At 37.7% G+C, this 19,084-nt stretch overlaps 1 protein-coding gene across 1 annotated transcript; it reads left to right on the top strand.

The window, feature by feature from the left end:
* The first annotated feature begins 1,093 nt into the window (after positions 1-1,093).
* Positions 1,094-1,712, top strand: LOC149204951 (histone H3.2). Its single transcript, XM_089393394.1, has one exon. It carries the CDS (start codon positions 1,171-1,173, stop codon positions 1,579-1,581), a length of 411 nt encoding a protein of 136 aa, XP_089249520.1. The 5' UTR covers positions 1,094-1,170; the 3' UTR covers positions 1,582-1,712.
* The last annotated feature ends 17,372 nt before the right edge of the window (positions 1,713-19,084 follow it).

Genomic DNA, 19,084 nt, shown 5'->3' with positions numbered 1-19,084 from the left:
AATAGGACATGTGTTTTGCAAGTAGTTGATAATGACAACATAGTGGGATTTCTTCAGGAATGGAAAAAGGAAAAAACCCACACTTCCCTCATGTAAGACTTAATTAGTGTTCTGGTTGTATGCAATTGCCAAAGTACCCAATTGCAATGGAGTTTTTATACAAATTACAAATTTCGTCAATCTTAGAGATAGAAATATATGTGATATCATTAGGAATAATTGTTCTTACCTTGTGGGAAGGAATTGAAACAAACTTGTAGGATGTCTTTGTGGGGACCATTGTGCTCATGACTTCTAACAAAAAAAAACTATCCTGAAGTCATAGAGAAGTAATAAATTACTCTCAAAATCCAGGTGATGGAAACATGATTATTTCCATGATTATTTGGACCAACAAAAATAATAATATGATAAAAAAAAGTGATACAGATAAAACCAAAATATTATACATTAATCTTAGCAAATTGTACACCTCTTTGATCACTATTTTTGCAATTTATAATATATTATCAAATCAATATCTTTAAACACATTAATGTATTCCCCTTTCCTAGGCCTATAATATGCAATACAAGCAATTTAATTTCTTAAAAGTAAAGAACATCTATAAATATAGTCAAGTTTCTAGTGTTATAACCATATTTTCTTTATAAACTCTCAAATATCTCATGGGATAAATTTAATCGTTGATGTCATAAGGGACTCCTTATTTATATCCTTTAGGTCTATATTCCATCAAACCCAAATCAAATTTAAAAATAAAACAGATAATATATTTTTTTATGAGTTAGAATTTAAAAATAAAATAATTTAATAATTATATTATTCATCATTTTTTTTGTTTTTAATTTCTATAATTTTTTAAATTTGTAACCATAATATAATGAAGCAATTTTCCATCCCCGACCCAAGCCAGTAGGGTATATGAGGCAACGTTAGTGATCCGTGCCGCGTGGGAAAAAAGGGGTCGGTTGAAATATGGACCGTTGATTAAGGTAAAGAGGGGACGGTCGAGATGAGATGTACTGCAATTTGAAAGATAGAAATCTAACCTTCAAGGCTATTAAAAGGGAACATCGTGCAGGTGGGGGTATTCATTGATCTTGAGGGTTTATTGAATTTGCATTTTGCAGAAAAGAGCGGAGAAGTTGACAGAAGAAAAGAAAGGAGATGGCACGGACTAAGCAGACTGCTCGTAAATCAACAGGGGGTAAAGCGCCACGAAAACAGCTGGCAACCAAGGCAGCTAGGAAGTCTGCACCGGCGACTGGTGGAGTCAAGAAGCCTCACAGGTTCAGGCCCGGTACTGTTGCTCTCCGTGAAATCCGAAAATACCAGAAAAGCACTGAGCTTCTCATCAGAAAGCTGCCCTTCCAGCGGCTTGTAAGAGAGATTGCCCAAGATTTCAAAACGGACCTGAGATTCCAGTCATCAGCGGTGGCAGCATTGCAAGAAGCCGCGGAGGCATATCTTGTTGGTCTCTTCGAAGATACTAACCTCTGCGCCATTCACGCCAAGAGAGTCACCATTATGCCCAAAGATATTCAGCTCGCTCGCCGCATTCGGGGAGAGAGGGCATAGAACATAACTTTTTTCGCTTATGAAAGTCAATGGTGTGTTTTCACACCACCATCTAGATCTTTAAATTTGTTATCCCTCTACTTCTCTCTTTAATCCTATTTTAATCGTATGAAAGATTTAATTTTTATGCATCAGTGGTATCAAAAGATGCAGTTGAAAACGCTGCCTCGCTGCTCAGGTGGAACTGTTAAGGCTTTTATGTTAAAAAGATTCTTTAAATTTATCCTCGCTCTACATCTGCCTCTAATCCTGTTTTAATTGTGTAAAAGATTTAATTTTTGTGTCAGTAGCATAAAAAAATATGCATGTGCATACAGACAGGGCGTCCACAATCACTGAATGTGATCAAATGATGCCCTGTTTAAAGCTTTTGCTTTAATATCTTTAAATTTGTTTTCATTTTATTTCCCGCTATAATCCTGTTTTAATTCTATGAAACATTTAATTTTTATGTGCCAATGGCATAAAAAAGAGCTCATGTACACACAGACAGAGCGTCTGCAACCTCCAAATGTGTGAAGTGGTGAAACTATTGAAGCTTTTGTGTTGGAAAAAGGTTATTTAAATTTGTTCTTATGCGTCAGTGTCAGTGATAGCGAGTCAGTTGGTATGCTGTGCGTTATTTCAGAAAATTGTTCGCTAGCAATCCGTGAAAATGCATTCTTATGAATTCTTATTCTAGCATCTGTGAAAATGCATTCTCATGAATTCTTACTTGTGAAGAGGTACTTTGGATGATGAAATTGCTAGTCCGAGAGAAGTGTCTGGATGGTACCTGTGAACTCCGTAATGTGTCGCGGCATCACCTCTGTCTAGAAGATGTTTTGCCTGTAAGATGCCCATTGCAGCGTGAGATTTGGAGCTGTATTGCTATAGGATTCTTTCAACATTTCTAAATAATTTGGCACAATTTTTTTTTTTTTTTTTAAGATCAAAACGTTTATACAACACTGAGCATTTTCGAATGCCAATTCAAAAAGAGTGCCAAATTCGGTGCCCCATGTTCCCTCCCCGGGAAGAAGACATCATCCTCCCGAAACTAGTTATAGTTTTCTGAATCACGAGGGTAGTTTCGCCACCAGTTGCCCTTCCCAACAGCCTCTCTGGGGGGTTCTTAATACATCTCTATGCACTGTACAAAATTGGACTTCAAATATTCAGGTGGATACATTTTTAAGGATTTCATAAATATAAATATGAGATTCTATTATGTGTGTTACAGATTTGAAATTTTCATTGCCCAAAAAAGCTAAAGCTAATTTACCTGGTCATAATATTAAAATCTCCCAATCGAAGAGAAGTGCCAAAAAAGACACATAATCTCTTACTTTAAAAATGGCTTAATTCCAATATGAAACAAATAGATGAAAAATAATAGCATTGTTTCCCATAAATAAAATTGGAATTTACTTGTACATTAACTTATCTCACTTCAATCTTGGATGGGGTGTCTTATCGAGAGAAGACTACTTTAATGGATGGGGTTTCTTATCGAGAGGAGACCCACTTCAATCTTGAATGGGGTGTCTTATTGAGAGAAGAAAAGGGGTATGGGGCTTTGTGTCCATTTTTTTTGGGAGTAATTGTGCCTTTATGGAGAAAGGACACCTTGCATCTCATATGCATGTGCAAGCAAGCCTCTAGTTAGTGGATGGGCTATGTAATAGAAGGAATGGGTGGTAAAGGCATTTGTGAAAGATGGTGTGATGGAGTGGGAGTCCCTTGTCTTGGTGTTGTTGAGTTGTAGGGTTTGTTGCTAGTGAGCCTTTAGTAAAAATGGAGCAGTTTATGTGGTTTGAAAGCAAGAATTTTCTTGGAGACATTTCAATTTAGATATTGGTAGAGAGTGCTTTTGGTTTGGTGTGGTCTTGTGAGGCGACGACTATGTTCAATTGGAATTTTTGTTTGGCTCTTGGAGGTGGTAAGCTTTATGCACCCTTGCTAGCTTGCCCTTGGTTACTTTTGCTTGTCATGCTTGGTAATTATGTGAGCATGGTTTCTCTAGGTTTAGAGTCTCACTTGATAGATGTGGCTTGTATTTAGGGTGTTGGTGTTTTTGTTGAGTTTGTAAATTTGACTTGGATTTGGGCGTGGGGTTAGTTTTTGTGAGAGTGGGCAATTGGTTTTATCTCAAGAGGTGGTTTGGGTGTCTTTTTTAGTGAGGGTCGCCTTTTGTTGTGGGTTGGGTTGGGTCAATGGTTTGTGGGCTTGTGGTTGTGGAGTTTTTTGGGTCTTGGGGTTTATGTTGGTGTTTCCAATGGTAAATGGGTAGAGTCTTTGATTGAAGAAGCTTTGTTTGTGCTCTTGTCTAGTGGGTTCTCTACTAAAGCTAGGTCATTTGTTAGATGTTTTTGTGGCAAAATTATTTGTTGGTATTTGGGTTTAGTTAAGGGTGGGTTGAGTTGTCCTTTATGTCTTTTTGCAGGCATAAGCAACCCCTAGAAAGAGATTCTAGAACCCTCCTATAACTCTACAATTCAAGCCAAGTTAGAGGGTGAGAAGCATGACGAGAGGAGGTGGTAGATCTCAACCAGGTTAGTGTGGTCTAAAGCTTTTTGCCCATGATTTTGTGGTGTCTTATTTTAATGCTATTCCTTTGGAGACTTGTGAAGAGATTCATGAACTAGAGATAAAAGTATGGGAAGAGTGGTAATCTCTCTCACACTGAAAATTACTTGAAGATATGTTAGTGTGGGTTTCGAACCCTAGGCATACAAGGGGAAGGCGTAAGCAGTGTTTGAACTCAGTAGTGCTCCACTAGCAAATGAAAATGCTTTTGGGGCTTGTGTTGAGGGATAAGCATGTGGAAAAATATAATATCTGTGTTTATTGAAGATGTGAGGAGAATATTGAGGGACTTGAGGTTTTGCGTGGATAAGATTGAGGTTCGATTTTTGCACGTGGAGAGCCACAAAGCTAGTGACTTTGATGGGGGAGAGTAGTTGGATTCCCCTAGTTTGATTGCTTAGGTCTTGACCAATATTTCCTCTTTTGAAAATGAATAATGTGTGGCGGATGTGGTGGGTAAGTTCTGGGTCTCTCCTGATGCCTGTTATGGTCTGTGTAAGTCCTTGTGATGGTTCTTCCTTCCTATGGATGACAACAGCATATGTGGTTCGTGGTTGTGTGCTTTTAAATTTTGCTTATGATACAAAGTCTCAACCATTAAGGATGGATTTTGTTTTTGAAGCATGTAGTGGTGGGCATGAAGTTTTTGGTTGGAAGAAAAATGTATGGGATGGTGCACACAGTGTTTGCTCTTCTTGATGGTAAATGAAGTATTCTCTCTGCTAATTGATGGTTCTCCTATTTTGGCATATAGACCATATTTCTATGTTTATTATTGCGATGGTGATGTCAGGCCTATAGCTCAAGCACATGCTTCTCTTCTCGGGCCTTGTTCTAGAATTTTGAATGATTATTATGGTTTCATGGTTGTTAGTAGCATGGAGGTTGTGTCTAATTTTGTTAGTATGTAATATTTCCATACAATATCAGAGGTCGAGATATGTCTCCCTCCTTGGACGCTTGCTTGTTTATGATGTATCTTTGTTTCATAAAGTAATTTGGAGTATTTTTAATTTAAAAAAAAAGAAACTTATCCCACTTCAACATATATAAAAGAAATATGAAATAATTCAGTGAAATGCATAAAATTTGTTAGTCATGACCATCGTTAATAGTTTGCCTCATCGAGATGGACAATGATGACACTACATTCAACATTTTATGATAGTGTATTTGGGGCTAATTAATTCATAAAATAGTGAGTAATATTAATAATTTTTATTTTTATTTTTATGTGATTATGTAATATAAATGTGATAGCCCTTGGCTAATGCCTTATTGTAAATATTTTTAAATCACATTGCATAATTAAATCCTTGAGAAATGGGATACAAATTTTGTAGCTTGGGGAAGGAGATTGCTTGAGGAGGCCTGGTTGTTTTAAATGCTAGTTAAGGAGGTTGATTGGTGGATTAAATGGGTTGACCTTGTTAATTCACCTGGAAAATAAGGACGAGCCCATGCCCCTCTTGGGCAAGTCCACAAGTAAAGAAGACAAAAACTAAATATCAAAGTAGTTGTGCTAGAAGGAGGAGAGCAAACTAAAGTCAACCAAAAAGAAGTGGGATGAGCATAGTACGTCCATGCAATCGAGATATGGTTGCAACAATAGTAGTGGGAGGCTATGGAGAAAGGACTCTCCATGAAGGAAAAGGGGAGGACGCACAAGAAGAGAGGGATCATTGATTCATGATTCATTCATTGGGGCATCATTAAGAGGGGGGTAGAGAAAATAACTCTTAGTGCGAGGAGGAAGAAACATTTCTCGAGGAAGACAAAGGATGAGAGAGAAGGTTTCAATTAAGCACCAGAAGAGCGAATGGGCATCTCTTTGGAATCCCTGTTTTAGTAGGAGGGTGGAGATGGTTTAATCTCCGGATTCCCTTGCTAAGTGGTGGGTGGAGGCCTTGTTCTTTGGATTCCTAGTGAAGGAGGGTTTTGTAGGCTTCCTATGTTTGTTTTGGTTTCATTATGAGTGAGCTTTGGACTCCATACTCTGGGTGGAACCATTGAGGGAAATTTCTCTTAGGGTGGACATGGTATAACCTTTGGATTCTCGTGAATAAATGGTGGGTGGAGGTGGTGAATCCTTTGGATTCTCTGTTTCAACTTGTTAAAATTGAATAATTGGTGGGTGGAGGTGGTGAAGCCTATGGATTCCCCGTTTAAGTATGTTTAAATTGAATAGTTGGTGGTTGAAGGTGCTTTGGCCTTTGGATTCCTTGTTTCAACTTGTTAAATTGTTTAGTTGGTGGGTGGAGGTGGTGCAACCTCTGAGTCCCTATTTCAGCGAGCAGTATTGGCCTTAGTCCTTTGGAGCACACCTCAAGCTTTGGAATTCGGGTTGGGGGTGATTGGCTGCAAGAGAGATTACAGTGCAACCCAATCTAAGGTCTGGTGGAGAGTTGAAGTCCCAGTTTTAGTTGCGAGGACTCTTGTCTTAAGATAAGTGCTTATTTATGTACTCCTGCATTCGAATATTGTATGCATGTTTAATGAGTTGTTATAATGTCATTTTGATGGTGAACTCTAGTGTTTTGATTAATGAATGGTTGATTCAAGTGTGTTAATGGGAAAATGAGTTATTCATGTATTATGTTGATGAATGTGATTTTTTGTACAAGGAACATTGATTTCCTATGTAATTCTTGGATAATGGTATATTCCCATACTTGACTTATAAGTTGAACTTCATCAATTATTAGTTTTGAGAAGTTATAAATCCTTGTGTGTTTATGAGCCTAAACATAGTATAAATTACGAAAGCAAGGGAGATAGGTAAACCTCTGTCATTCATGGGGTTCTAGTAATAGGATGATTTGAATAACAAGCTGACATCAAGGAAAGACATGCAGGGGGCATGCATTTTTAGTACAGTCACATATAATTATGCATTGAAGGTCGCGCAGAGTAAAATAATTATGCATTTATACGAGGGCGATATTGATTATCCTTGATGGTGTGAAGGATCCCTAATACCTTATTTGACCAGGAAGAACACTACACATGAAATGTGGATGGCTCTTTAGAATTTTTTCCAGAATAAGAACGAGAACCAGGTAGTGGTATTGGAGGATAAGTTGAAATTCACCAAGATGATATAGGGTGAAGGAGTGACTTCATATCTGTCAAGATTGTCTTAGGTCAAAGATGAGCTTGCTTCCGTTTGTGTGACTAATTCAGATTTAGATATGATGAAGATTGCATTGAAAGGGTTCACCAAGGAGTGGAAGCCCTTCATCAAAGGGATCATTGCTAGAGAGAAATTTCCAGACTAGGCTGTGGGATGAATTCATTCAAGAAGAGTTGCGAGACGAGGATATTCATTCGAAGAAGAGGGTTTCAAAGGATGACATGGCACTTGCAGCGCGGATGAAGGGTAAGCAAAATAAGGACTTGAGTAAAGTAAAGTGTTTTAACTGTGGCGATATGGGTCATTTTTCATCGAGAAGATGAAGAAGAAGGGAGATGACGAGAAGAAGAAAGGGAAGCAGGTTTTTGGTGTTGTGACACTTCCGCTGAGATAGTTGCTCTTTCAAGGAGATTGGAGGAGGAGGAGTTTGCTATGATCTCTCATTTTTTGTAGGGTATTATCGATGAGGATGGATGGTACGTGCACAGTGGTGCGACGAAATATATGACAGGGTCACGTGAAGTTTTTGAGACTCCAGCTGAATTGGACTCGAAGTTGCACATGGTATTGGGCGACAAGAGTCAAAAGGAGATTTGAGGATCAAGAGTTGTGCCATTCAGGATGGAGATAGGATGAGTGATGTGGGTCTAGGATGTGTTATTTGTACCAGGACTCAGATATAGTGTGATATTTGTCTCGATGATCGAAAAGAAGGGGTTTGAGGTCTTGTTCCATGATGGGAAGGCAATAATCAGTCCTAGAGGATCTAGCTCTGATGGGATTGTGCTTGGAGTCAGAGTGCATGGTCCATACAGGCTGGCGGGAAAACCTATGGATCATGGGAAGAAGCAGGTGGAGCAGGTGTAGGTTCCAGAGAAGCAGTTGCCGGTGCAGGCTTTAGAGGAGCAGGTACAGGTTGCCAAGAAGAAGGTCCAAGTTCCAGAGACTCAAAGGGAGTAGAGTTCTAGTGGGAGCTTGTATATTCAGAGGGAGACATTGCAACCCAAGAAGAGCATGTGGTCAATGGGAAGAAAGGGTACTTCCACATATGGCAAGAAGGAATCATGAAGGGATTGGAAATTAATACATGAGAATAAGAAGTAGGATGATTCCAGTGATAGTGAAACTTCCAAGAGAGGCGTAGTTCATGCTACAAGGATTGCTGCAGTGGTGAGCGCCAGGAGTTGGGCGAGTGTTGCGAGTAGTGATGAAGATGATGAGTTACTTCGTAGTCTTGGAAGTACCTCCCTCACTAAGGGGGAGTGTTTATTTTTGAGTAGCTCGGGAGGTACTCCAAGCCCTAGGGTTTGGGGTTTGGAGGGAAAAACGCCACAAGACTCACTTGTGGGCTTGGAACCCAAGGTTGGGGTTTTGCACCCATCTTGATTTGGGCCAAAACCATGAGCACATTTGGACATGTGATGGATGGGGATGATAACTCTCGTCGAGATGAATTTGACGCAATGAAAATCATCTGATTCCGAGTTGTAGAAATGGAGATATGAATTTTTGAAGTTAATATATGTGGTTGTGGATTAATTCGAGAGAAAAGAGTAGGTCGACTTGTGTCCAAATTAGACTTGTTGATACCACATGTATCCCTCATGTTTGTGTATAAATATGAGGTGTGTGAGGATCATTTGAACACATCCAAAAGTGCAACAAATGTAGAAAAAGAGAGATAAAGGAACTTGTTGAAGAGGAGATTAATTCTGTTTTGGGTCGCAAGCAAAAGACGGAAGGCTAGCGAGGAGGAGATAGCTGTTAGGGCATCTTTTAAGTTTGTTTAGTGGCCGAATTCGCTACACAGGAGGTATGAGGTAGAGGAGCTATGTTCCAAGTCTGCGTTGAGGGTGTTTGTGGGTGAATTACCCTTGGAAGAGGCAGCTGCAACCTTGAGAAGGTTTCTCTGGGTAGGCCGCAGGCCTTACCAACCTATTTGAGAGTTGTGTAGGGAAGTTTGAGGGCTAATTCATGCCCAAAACAACAACCTAGGGGGAGAGGACCCTTCCAAGGGAAGGCCACAACACATCAAGGGGTTGTTTGGGTTTTTTTTAGGGTTGTTGCAACATGCTAGGTGCCCTAACCAGGTATAGTCAGGGACAACAGTGACATATCAGACTCGAAGCAGTTTTGTCTTGTGTTGGATCCATGTTTTAGGGGCAGTTTTGGATCGGTTTCATGAGCAACCTATAAGTGCCATGTGTTGAGGTCAACTTTGGATGTTGGAGACCTCAATTAGGAGTAGAACTTATAGTGAAGTGTTGGGTTCCATTGGTTTGGTGGAGGGCAGTGTGTTGGCTACCCAAAGTAGCCCTAGACTAGCAGTCTTGAAGTGACGAAAACAACTGAAGGTTGGGTGAAGTTTGGTGCTTAATGTGCAACAGTTGTTGAACAAAAGTGACTACTAAATTGGTGGATTGGAGCTCAGGTATTGGCCAACCTAGAGAGCAGATTGGATCAGCCCGTGTACATTGTAGCAGAAGCGACTTGCAATAGTGTTAGGTGGAAGCCCTCCTGAAGACTCTATGAGTTGTCCTTTGAAGGACTAAGGGGCAACTAGAGAGTAGTACGGAAGCGAAGGACCAAAATGACAAGATACGACATAGAGCTGCAACGTGATTGTCATCATATCTTGTATACCATATACTGTTATTCAGATTTATTTAATATAACGAAGATTGGCTTGTACATTATTGTACAATATTTTGTTAAAAACTGTGTATACTTGTGCATATGTGATTTGCTGCTTTATATTTTCCGTTGTGCAAAGTAGTTCTTCTTGAGATTATTGGTTTGGTAGCATTAGAGATTCTAAGATTCTAACCTAGACCCAAGATCATGGAAAAACAACAGCCTTCCATGATGTTAAATTCATTTATAAATGGTATTAATATAGTCCATAATACTTCATAAGAATCATCACCCAACCTATGCATAATTTTGTAAAAATTCAAAGTTGTTGGACCTTTCATCACAGAGTAATAAAATCAATCTCCTAGATGGTTGTAACAATTGAATTTGCAATTTAATTTACTAGGATAAGCATTTTAATTTGCAACAATTGCTTTTAGAGATCTTATGAGTGATATTAACCCACTGGTTAACAAGATTGTCGATCGCTTGAGGAGCTTGGTTGGATAGGGTAGCAAGTGGGCTCATCCTGCCATGAGAAGATATCCACGAATGTTGTGATTCAAAAATTGACATCAAAATTGAAATACAAGAAAATTTATACATCCCACATGTTGCTTAATCATATCATCTATTGCCTGGATTAAGATATAATCCTTAAGGTCTCTTAACAAGGTAATTTATAGACAAACCCTCTTATGGAACAATAAAGAAGTGAGGGAAACTCAGGACAAATAAACCAACATATTAACTGAAAAATACAGTGTAGGAAGGGATAAAATGCATGGGAGGGTCAAAGAACTTAGCCACCATAACAATATAGAGCTGGGTACATCATTTAATTGAAAAACTACTAATGCCTTGACCAAACTTTTTGGAGGTTGATTTGACCATTGACTAGGACTGCGTAGGGCATCTTTGACTACTATTGACTTTGGCCATATTTGCAGAATTCAAATTTGACGAGATTTGAATTTTGTACTCATTTTTGATTGGATATTGAATGGTTAGTTTGGATAGTCAAGGCTTTTCCCTTTGACTTGATATTTATGTACTTGGACATTGTATCTCTCTACTAAACATTTGATGACAATCTAATAGAAGAATAATTTTGAAAGGGTTTCCCCCCTTGTGGGGTTTTTCCCTTGTCTTTGACCAAACTTTTGTGTCTCTATTGTTCTTGGTTGTCTTCTATTGTGCATTTGGATTATTGTTCTATCTACAATTGCTTATTATGTTGGACGATTGAATTTCATTGGATAAAGTGATTTCTAATTGAAGAAAAATTGTAATAAGTGATCGTGTCAAGCATAGAACACTGAAATTTAACAAGGCTTACCATGGTTCACTATGAAAGTATGAGCATATGACAAAATATAATTCAAAGAATTTGTAACAAAAAACTATTATTTTCACTTCCGAAATGCATGAAACAACAATATTCTAAAACAAGATCCTTATCTTGTGGACCCTATTTCTCCTATAGGGATTATTAAGGTGCCTAGCCTTTTATGATGTTAATTTCATTTATAAATGGTATTAATATAGTCCATAATAATTCATAAGAATTATCACCCATCCTATGCATAATTTTGTAAAATTTCGAAGTTGTTGGACGTTTCATCACAAGTAATAAAATCAATCTCCTAGATTATGAAACTTGGTATTTTTTAAAATCCTAGGGGTTTGGAGTTTCGTAGGAGTTCAAAAGGGGAGGTGGAAAGTGAGCCATCCTACCAACTCCTTGAGAAGATGTTTTAAGAAGGGTGGATTTCCTTCTCCCCTTCTCCCCAAAAACCAGTGTCTGTGTTTATAAAATATCGACAAACTAGAGGAGGTTGATTTTTGAAGCTAATCCTTTTGGGTTGCAACTACTTTATGATAGTTTTTGGAGCTCTTGTAAACAACCCATTTCCATCATATAATATGGTTCTTGGTGGCTTGAGTAGCTAGTTGAGCTTGAGATCGAGGAGCTTGGTTGTTTGAAATTGTGGTTGGGCATGAGTTGGTCATGGATCTTGTCATATGAGATTTGGAATCAAAATCAAGTGTCATGTGAATTGACATATCACACATGTTTCTCAATAATATCATCCCCAATGAATTCCTTAAGGTTGAGTTGACATATTAATGTTGGACAAACCTTCTTATGGGACCTAAAGTAAATAAGATGGGGTATCATGCTAGATAAAGCCACACATCAAAATATAAATATGTTCAAGGAGGGTATTGCATTACACATAAGATTAAAGAGCTAAACCCACACACAACAATGGAGCTAGATGATCTAATGGACTAAGAAATTATCAATGTAAGGAAAAATACAAGGGTATTATGACAAATCAACAATCTATGAGTAACAATATCAGTGACATAGTGTGATTCCTTAAGGAATGGGAAAAGGAAGAGGTATTTTTCCATAATATAGGTGATATATTAGTGGAAACAATGAAGATCCCATGCCTTCTTTATCCATGGCTGGATCATGGTACCTATAGGTATGTAATCAACAAAGTAACCTAACACTATGTGATTTTTCTACAAATTACATGCATTTTATTGGTTTCTAGTTCTCTTAATACAACATGTTCAATCTTCCCCAACATGAGAGAGTTTGTGATCACTGTTTCCAACTTACAACATTTAAATATGAGTTGTTTTTTCAAGGAGCTATGAGCAGGGATACAAGTTTTGTCAAATTTTCCTAGGACTTGCACTTGACATCAAATGCTATCACATGTACTCTTTGTTATTTACTCTTAAGGAACCCAAATTAGCTGAGGGTATTCTAGGTTATTGAACTAATGGGGTTCTTTATCGGAATTGTGAGTGCATAGTTTACTAAGTATGGAAAGAATGAATATACCTTGGAGCAACTGAGAATGAGTTCATTATTATTGTTCCTTGAAGACAATAATAATATTCTTATCTCTTTTTCTAGTGGAGTTCTAGTACCTTTGAGCCTAAATGGGCTTTGTAGCCTTTAATTGTTTCTTGATCATTGAAGTCCATCCTTCATCCTTTGTTTTAGGGTGTGTGGAGTTTTTTCTCATGCTTTTAAAAGGGAACTTTGAGCCACACAACCACCAAGCTCATCACATGATTTAATCTTCCAAATGCAAATTATATTTACTTCACAATCATTATGCCATTATATTAGTTGATTTGCATTATGTGGTGCATATGAACCTGGATCTTCAATTAATGGTAAAGGGGAAATGGTAGAGCTAAGAAGAGACGTGTAATTTCATGGCCAAGAAATATAACTAGCTTTTTAGAGTACAAACCTTGGTCATTTTTCAATACATCTCAAGGTTGCAACAATTGAATTTACTAGGATAAGCATTTTAATTTGCAACAATTTGTATTAGAGATCTTATGAGTGATATTAACCAACTAGTTAACAAGATTGTCGATTGCTTGAGGAGCTTGGTTGGATAGGGTAGCAAGTGGGCTCATCCTAGCCATGAGAAGATATCCACGAATGTTGTGATTCAAAAATTGACATCAAAATTGAAAGACAAGCAAATTTGTACATCCCACATGTTGCTTAATCATATCATCCGTTGCTTGGATTAAGATATAATCCTTAAGGTCTCTTGACAAGGTAATTTATAGACAAACCCTCTTATGGCACATACAATTAAAGAAGTGAGGGAAACTCATGACAAATAAACCGACCTATTAACTGAAAAATATAGTGTAGGAAGGGATAAAATGCATGGGAGGGTCAAAGAACTCAACGATAATAACAATATAGAGTTGGGTACATCATTTAATTGAAAAACTACTAACGCAAGGCAAAAACAAAACAACAATATTTGAATAGGACATAAGTTTTGCAAGTAGATGATAATGGCAACATAGAATGATTTCTTAAGGAATGGAAAAAGGAAGAGACCTATAGTTAATCTATGGGCATTGTGGTAGCATCCATAATGTGATTCCCACACTTCCTTGATGTAAGACTTAATCAATGTGATGGATGTATGCAATTGTGAAAGTACCCAACTGCTATCAAGTTTTTACACAAATGATAAATTTCATCAATCTTAGAGATGAAAATAGATGTATTATCCTTAGGAAGAATTGTCGTTACCTTGTGGCAAAGAATTTAAACAAAGTCCGAGGACATGTTTTTGTGGGGACCTTTGTGCTCATGACTTCTAATGAGAGAAATTATCTTGAAGTCACAGAGAAGTAATAAATTACTTTGAAAAAGTATGTTGTAGGTGGAGACATGATAATTTTACCTTGAAAAAGTATGTTGTAGGTGGAGACACGATAATTAGGGCCAATACAGGGAATAATATGATAAAAGAAGGTGATAAAAATAAAACCAAAATATTGCACATTAATCTTAGCAAATTGTAAAATTTTTCATAATTATTTTTGCAATTTATAATATGTTATTAATGAATAATAATATTTTTGAACGCACAAATGTATTCCCTTGGTTAAGACCTATAATATGCCAATAATTTAATATTTTAAGAAATAAAAAAAATATATAAATTTGATCAACTTTCTAAGTGTTTTTTTTCTTCTAAGTAATACTAATCTATTTATAAAGGCAAATTAAAAATACAGTGAGGCGCCGACCTCTACAGTGCTGAACAAAGTTATGTCAAAATTAATCAAAAGACTATATTCGATTGCCCACCGAGGGGAAACCAGTCCGAGAGAACCAAATGTAAAAGGCCCACGCAGGGGACTCAGAACAAAACTTAAAAAGGCCCACACTGGGGTCCTGAACCAAAACCAATCAAAACTAGCCAAATGGTTTAGAAAAAAAAAATAGAGAAAAACCCCATGAAAACAAACCCGTGAAACAACCAAAGAGCGACGGAGCGACATCTGGCGAAAGGATCAGCTGTCTGAATGGGTCTCATCTGGTGGAGACTCTTCTACAATGCGACACACGTACTCATACCAGTCATCATCCTCTGCTGACGTGCCGCGCGGGAGGCCACCGATTGCTTGCGTGCCTGCTGAGCTGCCTTCGCCTGCATGCTAGCCTGACGTGCCGCCCGCACTGCCTTCAATTGCATGCTTACCTCCAGCCAGCTCCTCGCCATGCAGAATGCTGTCACTACCAGCCTTACTTGTTTTCTCTGCTGTCTGCTGCTTGCTATTGTTTCGTTTCTCTGGTTCACAGTCATCCTTGTTCTTCTTATCTGCCTTCTGCTGCTCCCTGCTGTTCTTTTCCTCTGGTCCAAGAACGCGGAGCTGAGCATCCTGCTCATTCTGCGGATTGATTTCCTCACTGAATGTAACAGTGACAGTGGCTAAGATGTCGGGGCGATTTAGCGTACTGTGGAATCAAAATTGGGTCGTGTGGAGAGAGGGATGAAGGGGGGTAGGGAGATTGGCAGTTTGGGTAGTAGCGTTCATTCTTCTGACTCCATGGGCCTGTTCCCGGCCTCTACCACTGCGAGTGTCAGGGTAACTACCAGAGAGATGATCTCTGGAAAGAGTAGTAGATGGGGAGGAGGAAGGAGTAGCGGAATCATGGCTGGGCGTCGAAGGGAGGCGAGTGCTTCTACCACGACTACCACCTCTTTGGCTACGCATTCGATGGTGAGTACGCGCCATGGTTGAATGTCTTCTATTGAGCTGGGCCAAAATGGTTGTGTTATGAACAGTGAGTGCAATTGGGGAAGTAGAGGTAACTCTGGAGATGGTGGAGCTATTCAGAAGAGAAACAGAGGAATTCTGGGTGGAATTCAGCATATAGTGAGTTGTTTGAGAGTAATGGAAACCATTCCCCAAATCAACATAGCTGAGAATCCAACATCACCTCCCGGTAACTGTGCGAGAGCTCGGCTCCGCAGCATGAGGGGGGCAAGAGCAGTTTAGTGGGGAAGGGGCGAATGAATTATGTCTTGTGGGAGCCATGGCCTTATGCCTGCTGCAAATACCTCGACTAGAGCACCAGAGTAATGGTCCCTGTAGATCGTCTGTAGCTTGCCATAAATTGGCATGGAAGCGGACGCGGGTGGCCTGCGGTCCTTTTGTCTAATCCGCATTAACTTCATAATAATCACCCGCATCCAGGTGATCAAGTTTCTAAGTGTTATAAACGAATTTAATAGTTAATATTAAAAGAGACTCTTTATTCATGTTTTTTATGTCTGTATTCTATAAAAACCCCAATCAATTTAAATCTAAAAATAAATAATAAATTTAATAATTATATTATTCCTTAAAATATTTTTCCCAAAATTAAAATTTGAAAATAGAATAATTTAATAATTATATTATCCATGAAATAAAAAAATTTAACCACATTTACTGTGGCAATTTTCCATCCACGGAACCCAGGACCCAATAGGGTATATTGAGATGAGAGGGTTAGAGGTGAGGCAACGTGCCGCGGGGGAAAGAAGAGGGCGGTTTGAAATGTGGACTGCCCATCAACAGGTGGAAAGGCACCAAGGAAGCAGCTGGCAGCTATAAAATGGAGTGAGGAAAAGTTGAAGGAAAGCCTTCCAGTTACTGTTGCTCTCCAGGAAATCCGAAAATACTAAAAAGGTTGCCCTTCCAGAGATTGCAAAAGGGACCTAAGATTCCAGTCATCAGCGGTCGCAGCATTGCAAGAATTCCAGTCGTCAGCGGTGGCAGCATTGCAAGAAGTGGCGGAGGCATATCTTGTTGGTCTCTTCGAAGATACCAACCTCTGCGCCATTCACGACAAGAGGGTCACCGTTATGCGCAAAGATATGTCCGCATTCGGCGAGAGAGGGCTCAAAACCGAACGTTTTTGCTTATGAAAATCAATTTTGTGTTTTTTCTTTAAATTTGTTGCTTCTCCTTTTAATCCTGTTTTAATCCTAACTGTATGAAAGATTTAGCTTTAATCAAAAGAATGCAGTCTTGTTTTAATCTTAATTGTATGAAAGATTTAGCTTTAATCAAAAGAATGCAGTCTTGTTTTAATCCTAATTGTATTAAAAGAATGCAGTCTTGTTTTAATCCTAATTGTATGAAAGATTTAGCTTTAATCAAAAGAATGCAGTCCTGTTTTAATCCTAATCATATGAAAGATTTAGCGTTAATCAAAAGAATGCGTCCTAATTGTATGAAAGATTTAGCTTTAATCAAAAGAATGCAGTCCTGTTTTAATCCTAAATGGTGCCTGGCTGCACAAGTGAAACTCTTAAAGCTTTTAGGTTAAAAACTTTCTTTAAATTCGTCCTCCCTTTAATTTACCTTTAATCCTCTTTTAATTGCATCAATTCTGCTTTTAATCCTCTTTCAGATTTTTTATTTTTTATTTTATTTTATTATATATATATATATATATATATATTTTAATTTATATGCATCGTCAGTGGCATCAAGAAATGCATCTGCATACAGATAGGGCGTCCACAATCAGCGAATGTGTTAAAATGCTGTCCCGTGCAGTCCTGTTTTAATCCTAAATGGTGCCTGGCTCACAAGTGAAACTCTTAAAGCTTTTAGGTTAAAAACTTTCTTTAAATTCGTCCTCCCTTTAATTTACCTTTAATCCTCTTTTAATTGCATCAATTCTGTTTTTAATCCTCTTTCAGATTTTTTTTTTTTATGCATCGTCAGTGGCATCAAAAAATGCATCTGCATACAGATAGGGCGTCCACAATCAGCGAATGTGTTAAAATGCTGTCCCGCTTCTCAGTGGAAACGCTTTTGTGTTACATCTTTAGATTTGATCTCCTTTTATTTCTCCCTATAATCTTCTTCTTGTTTTAATTCTATGAAAGATTTATTTTTTATGCGCCAATGGCATCAGAAAAGTGCATGTACACACAGAGAGGGTGTCTGTAAGCTTCTGCTTCTTTCAATTTGTTCTCTCTACTTGTGGGTTAAAAAGGTTCTTCAAATTTGTTCTTAAATGGGATGAAATTTATTGGCTAAGTTGTTAAACTTTTTTTAATTTTATGAAACGAAATTAATAAAAAGTGGCCAAACTCTTAAAAGGATGCGTTGCTCAGGTACCGAGTCGTGAAATTTACTAAAACATTCATCAAAAGAACGATGGTGAGCCCATAACCCACACCTCCAAAAAGCTCAAGTTATCGGAGCCAAGTTTCGATCTTGGGACCTGTGGGTTATGGGCCCACCACGCTTCCGCTGCGCCACTCCGATACATTTGGTGGAGAACATGCTATATTATTATCGATGTGATACGCAAATATGTGATTCCCATATATTTGGTGGAGAACATGCTATATTATTATCGTTGTGATACGCAAATATGTGATTCCCATATGCATGATGGGTAATATGTTGTGTTAATAGTTTTGTTATTATTCATCCCTATTATATAAAATCACCATCATCAAATTTGATAGTTTATGTTATTCTATCTTTGTAATTGAATTTAAACTATTATTATTTGTTTGTAATTGATAGTTTAAACTATTTAAACTATCTGTGGATTTAAACTATTATTATTTGTAAATGATAGTTTATGAATGTTATTCTATCTTTGTAATTGATAGTTTAAACTATCTGTGGTGGAAGAGGGAATGGAATCTCACACCCGCATTGCATTGCATTGCATTGAGTAGAGAGTTTAATGTTAGATGAATTGACTCCCATATGATACACAGCGTGAGCCTTATGATTGGCACGTCACACAATTATTGTTGGTTGTTTATGATTCAGTTTTACCATCGGAAAAATTCAGTTGCATTTTTAACTTGAGAAACAACTTTCCAAGTCTCCATACGGGTTTTGCCGCGATTGTGTGATGATGGCTTGAATTCCTGTGATTCTAGTTCATTTATTTTGACATCTTTGAAGATGAAGATTGTATTTTTGGGTTCTGGGGGAAGGGGGAAATGTAATTTTAGTTCATTTATTTTGACATCTTTGAAGATGAAGATTGTATTTTTGGGTTCTGTGGGGAAGGGGGAAATGTAATTTTATTTTGTTTGGATTAGGGAAAAAATTGTAATTTTATTTATATAAATAAAATTATACAGATAACGTTGTGATTTTTTTTATCGAAGAAGGGTAAAATAGATTTTTTTTAATGGTTTTAACTATTAACTATGTATATAATTCTAATTATTATTAACTACATATTATGAAGTATGAATATATATATTTTTAAATAATTTTAATTATTAACCATATGATCTTCAAAATTGATATACACACCATATTAACCACATATGA

This window comes from Pinus tabuliformis, chromosome 1_2 (genome assembly GCF_031772625.1).
Source record: "Pinus tabuliformis cultivar Carrire ecotype Pingquan chromosome 1_2, CPIR1, whole genome shotgun sequence".
Lineage (NCBI taxonomy): Eukaryota > Viridiplantae > Streptophyta > Pinopsida > Pinales > Pinaceae > Pinus > Pinus tabuliformis.
This window is presented reverse-complemented; position numbering and strand designations above follow the sequence as displayed.

Coding starts and splice junctions, on each gene's coding strand:
- LOC149204951 (XM_089393394.1), top strand. CDS start 1,171: ATGGCACGGACTAAGCAGACTGCTCGTAAATCAACAGGGGGTAAAGCG.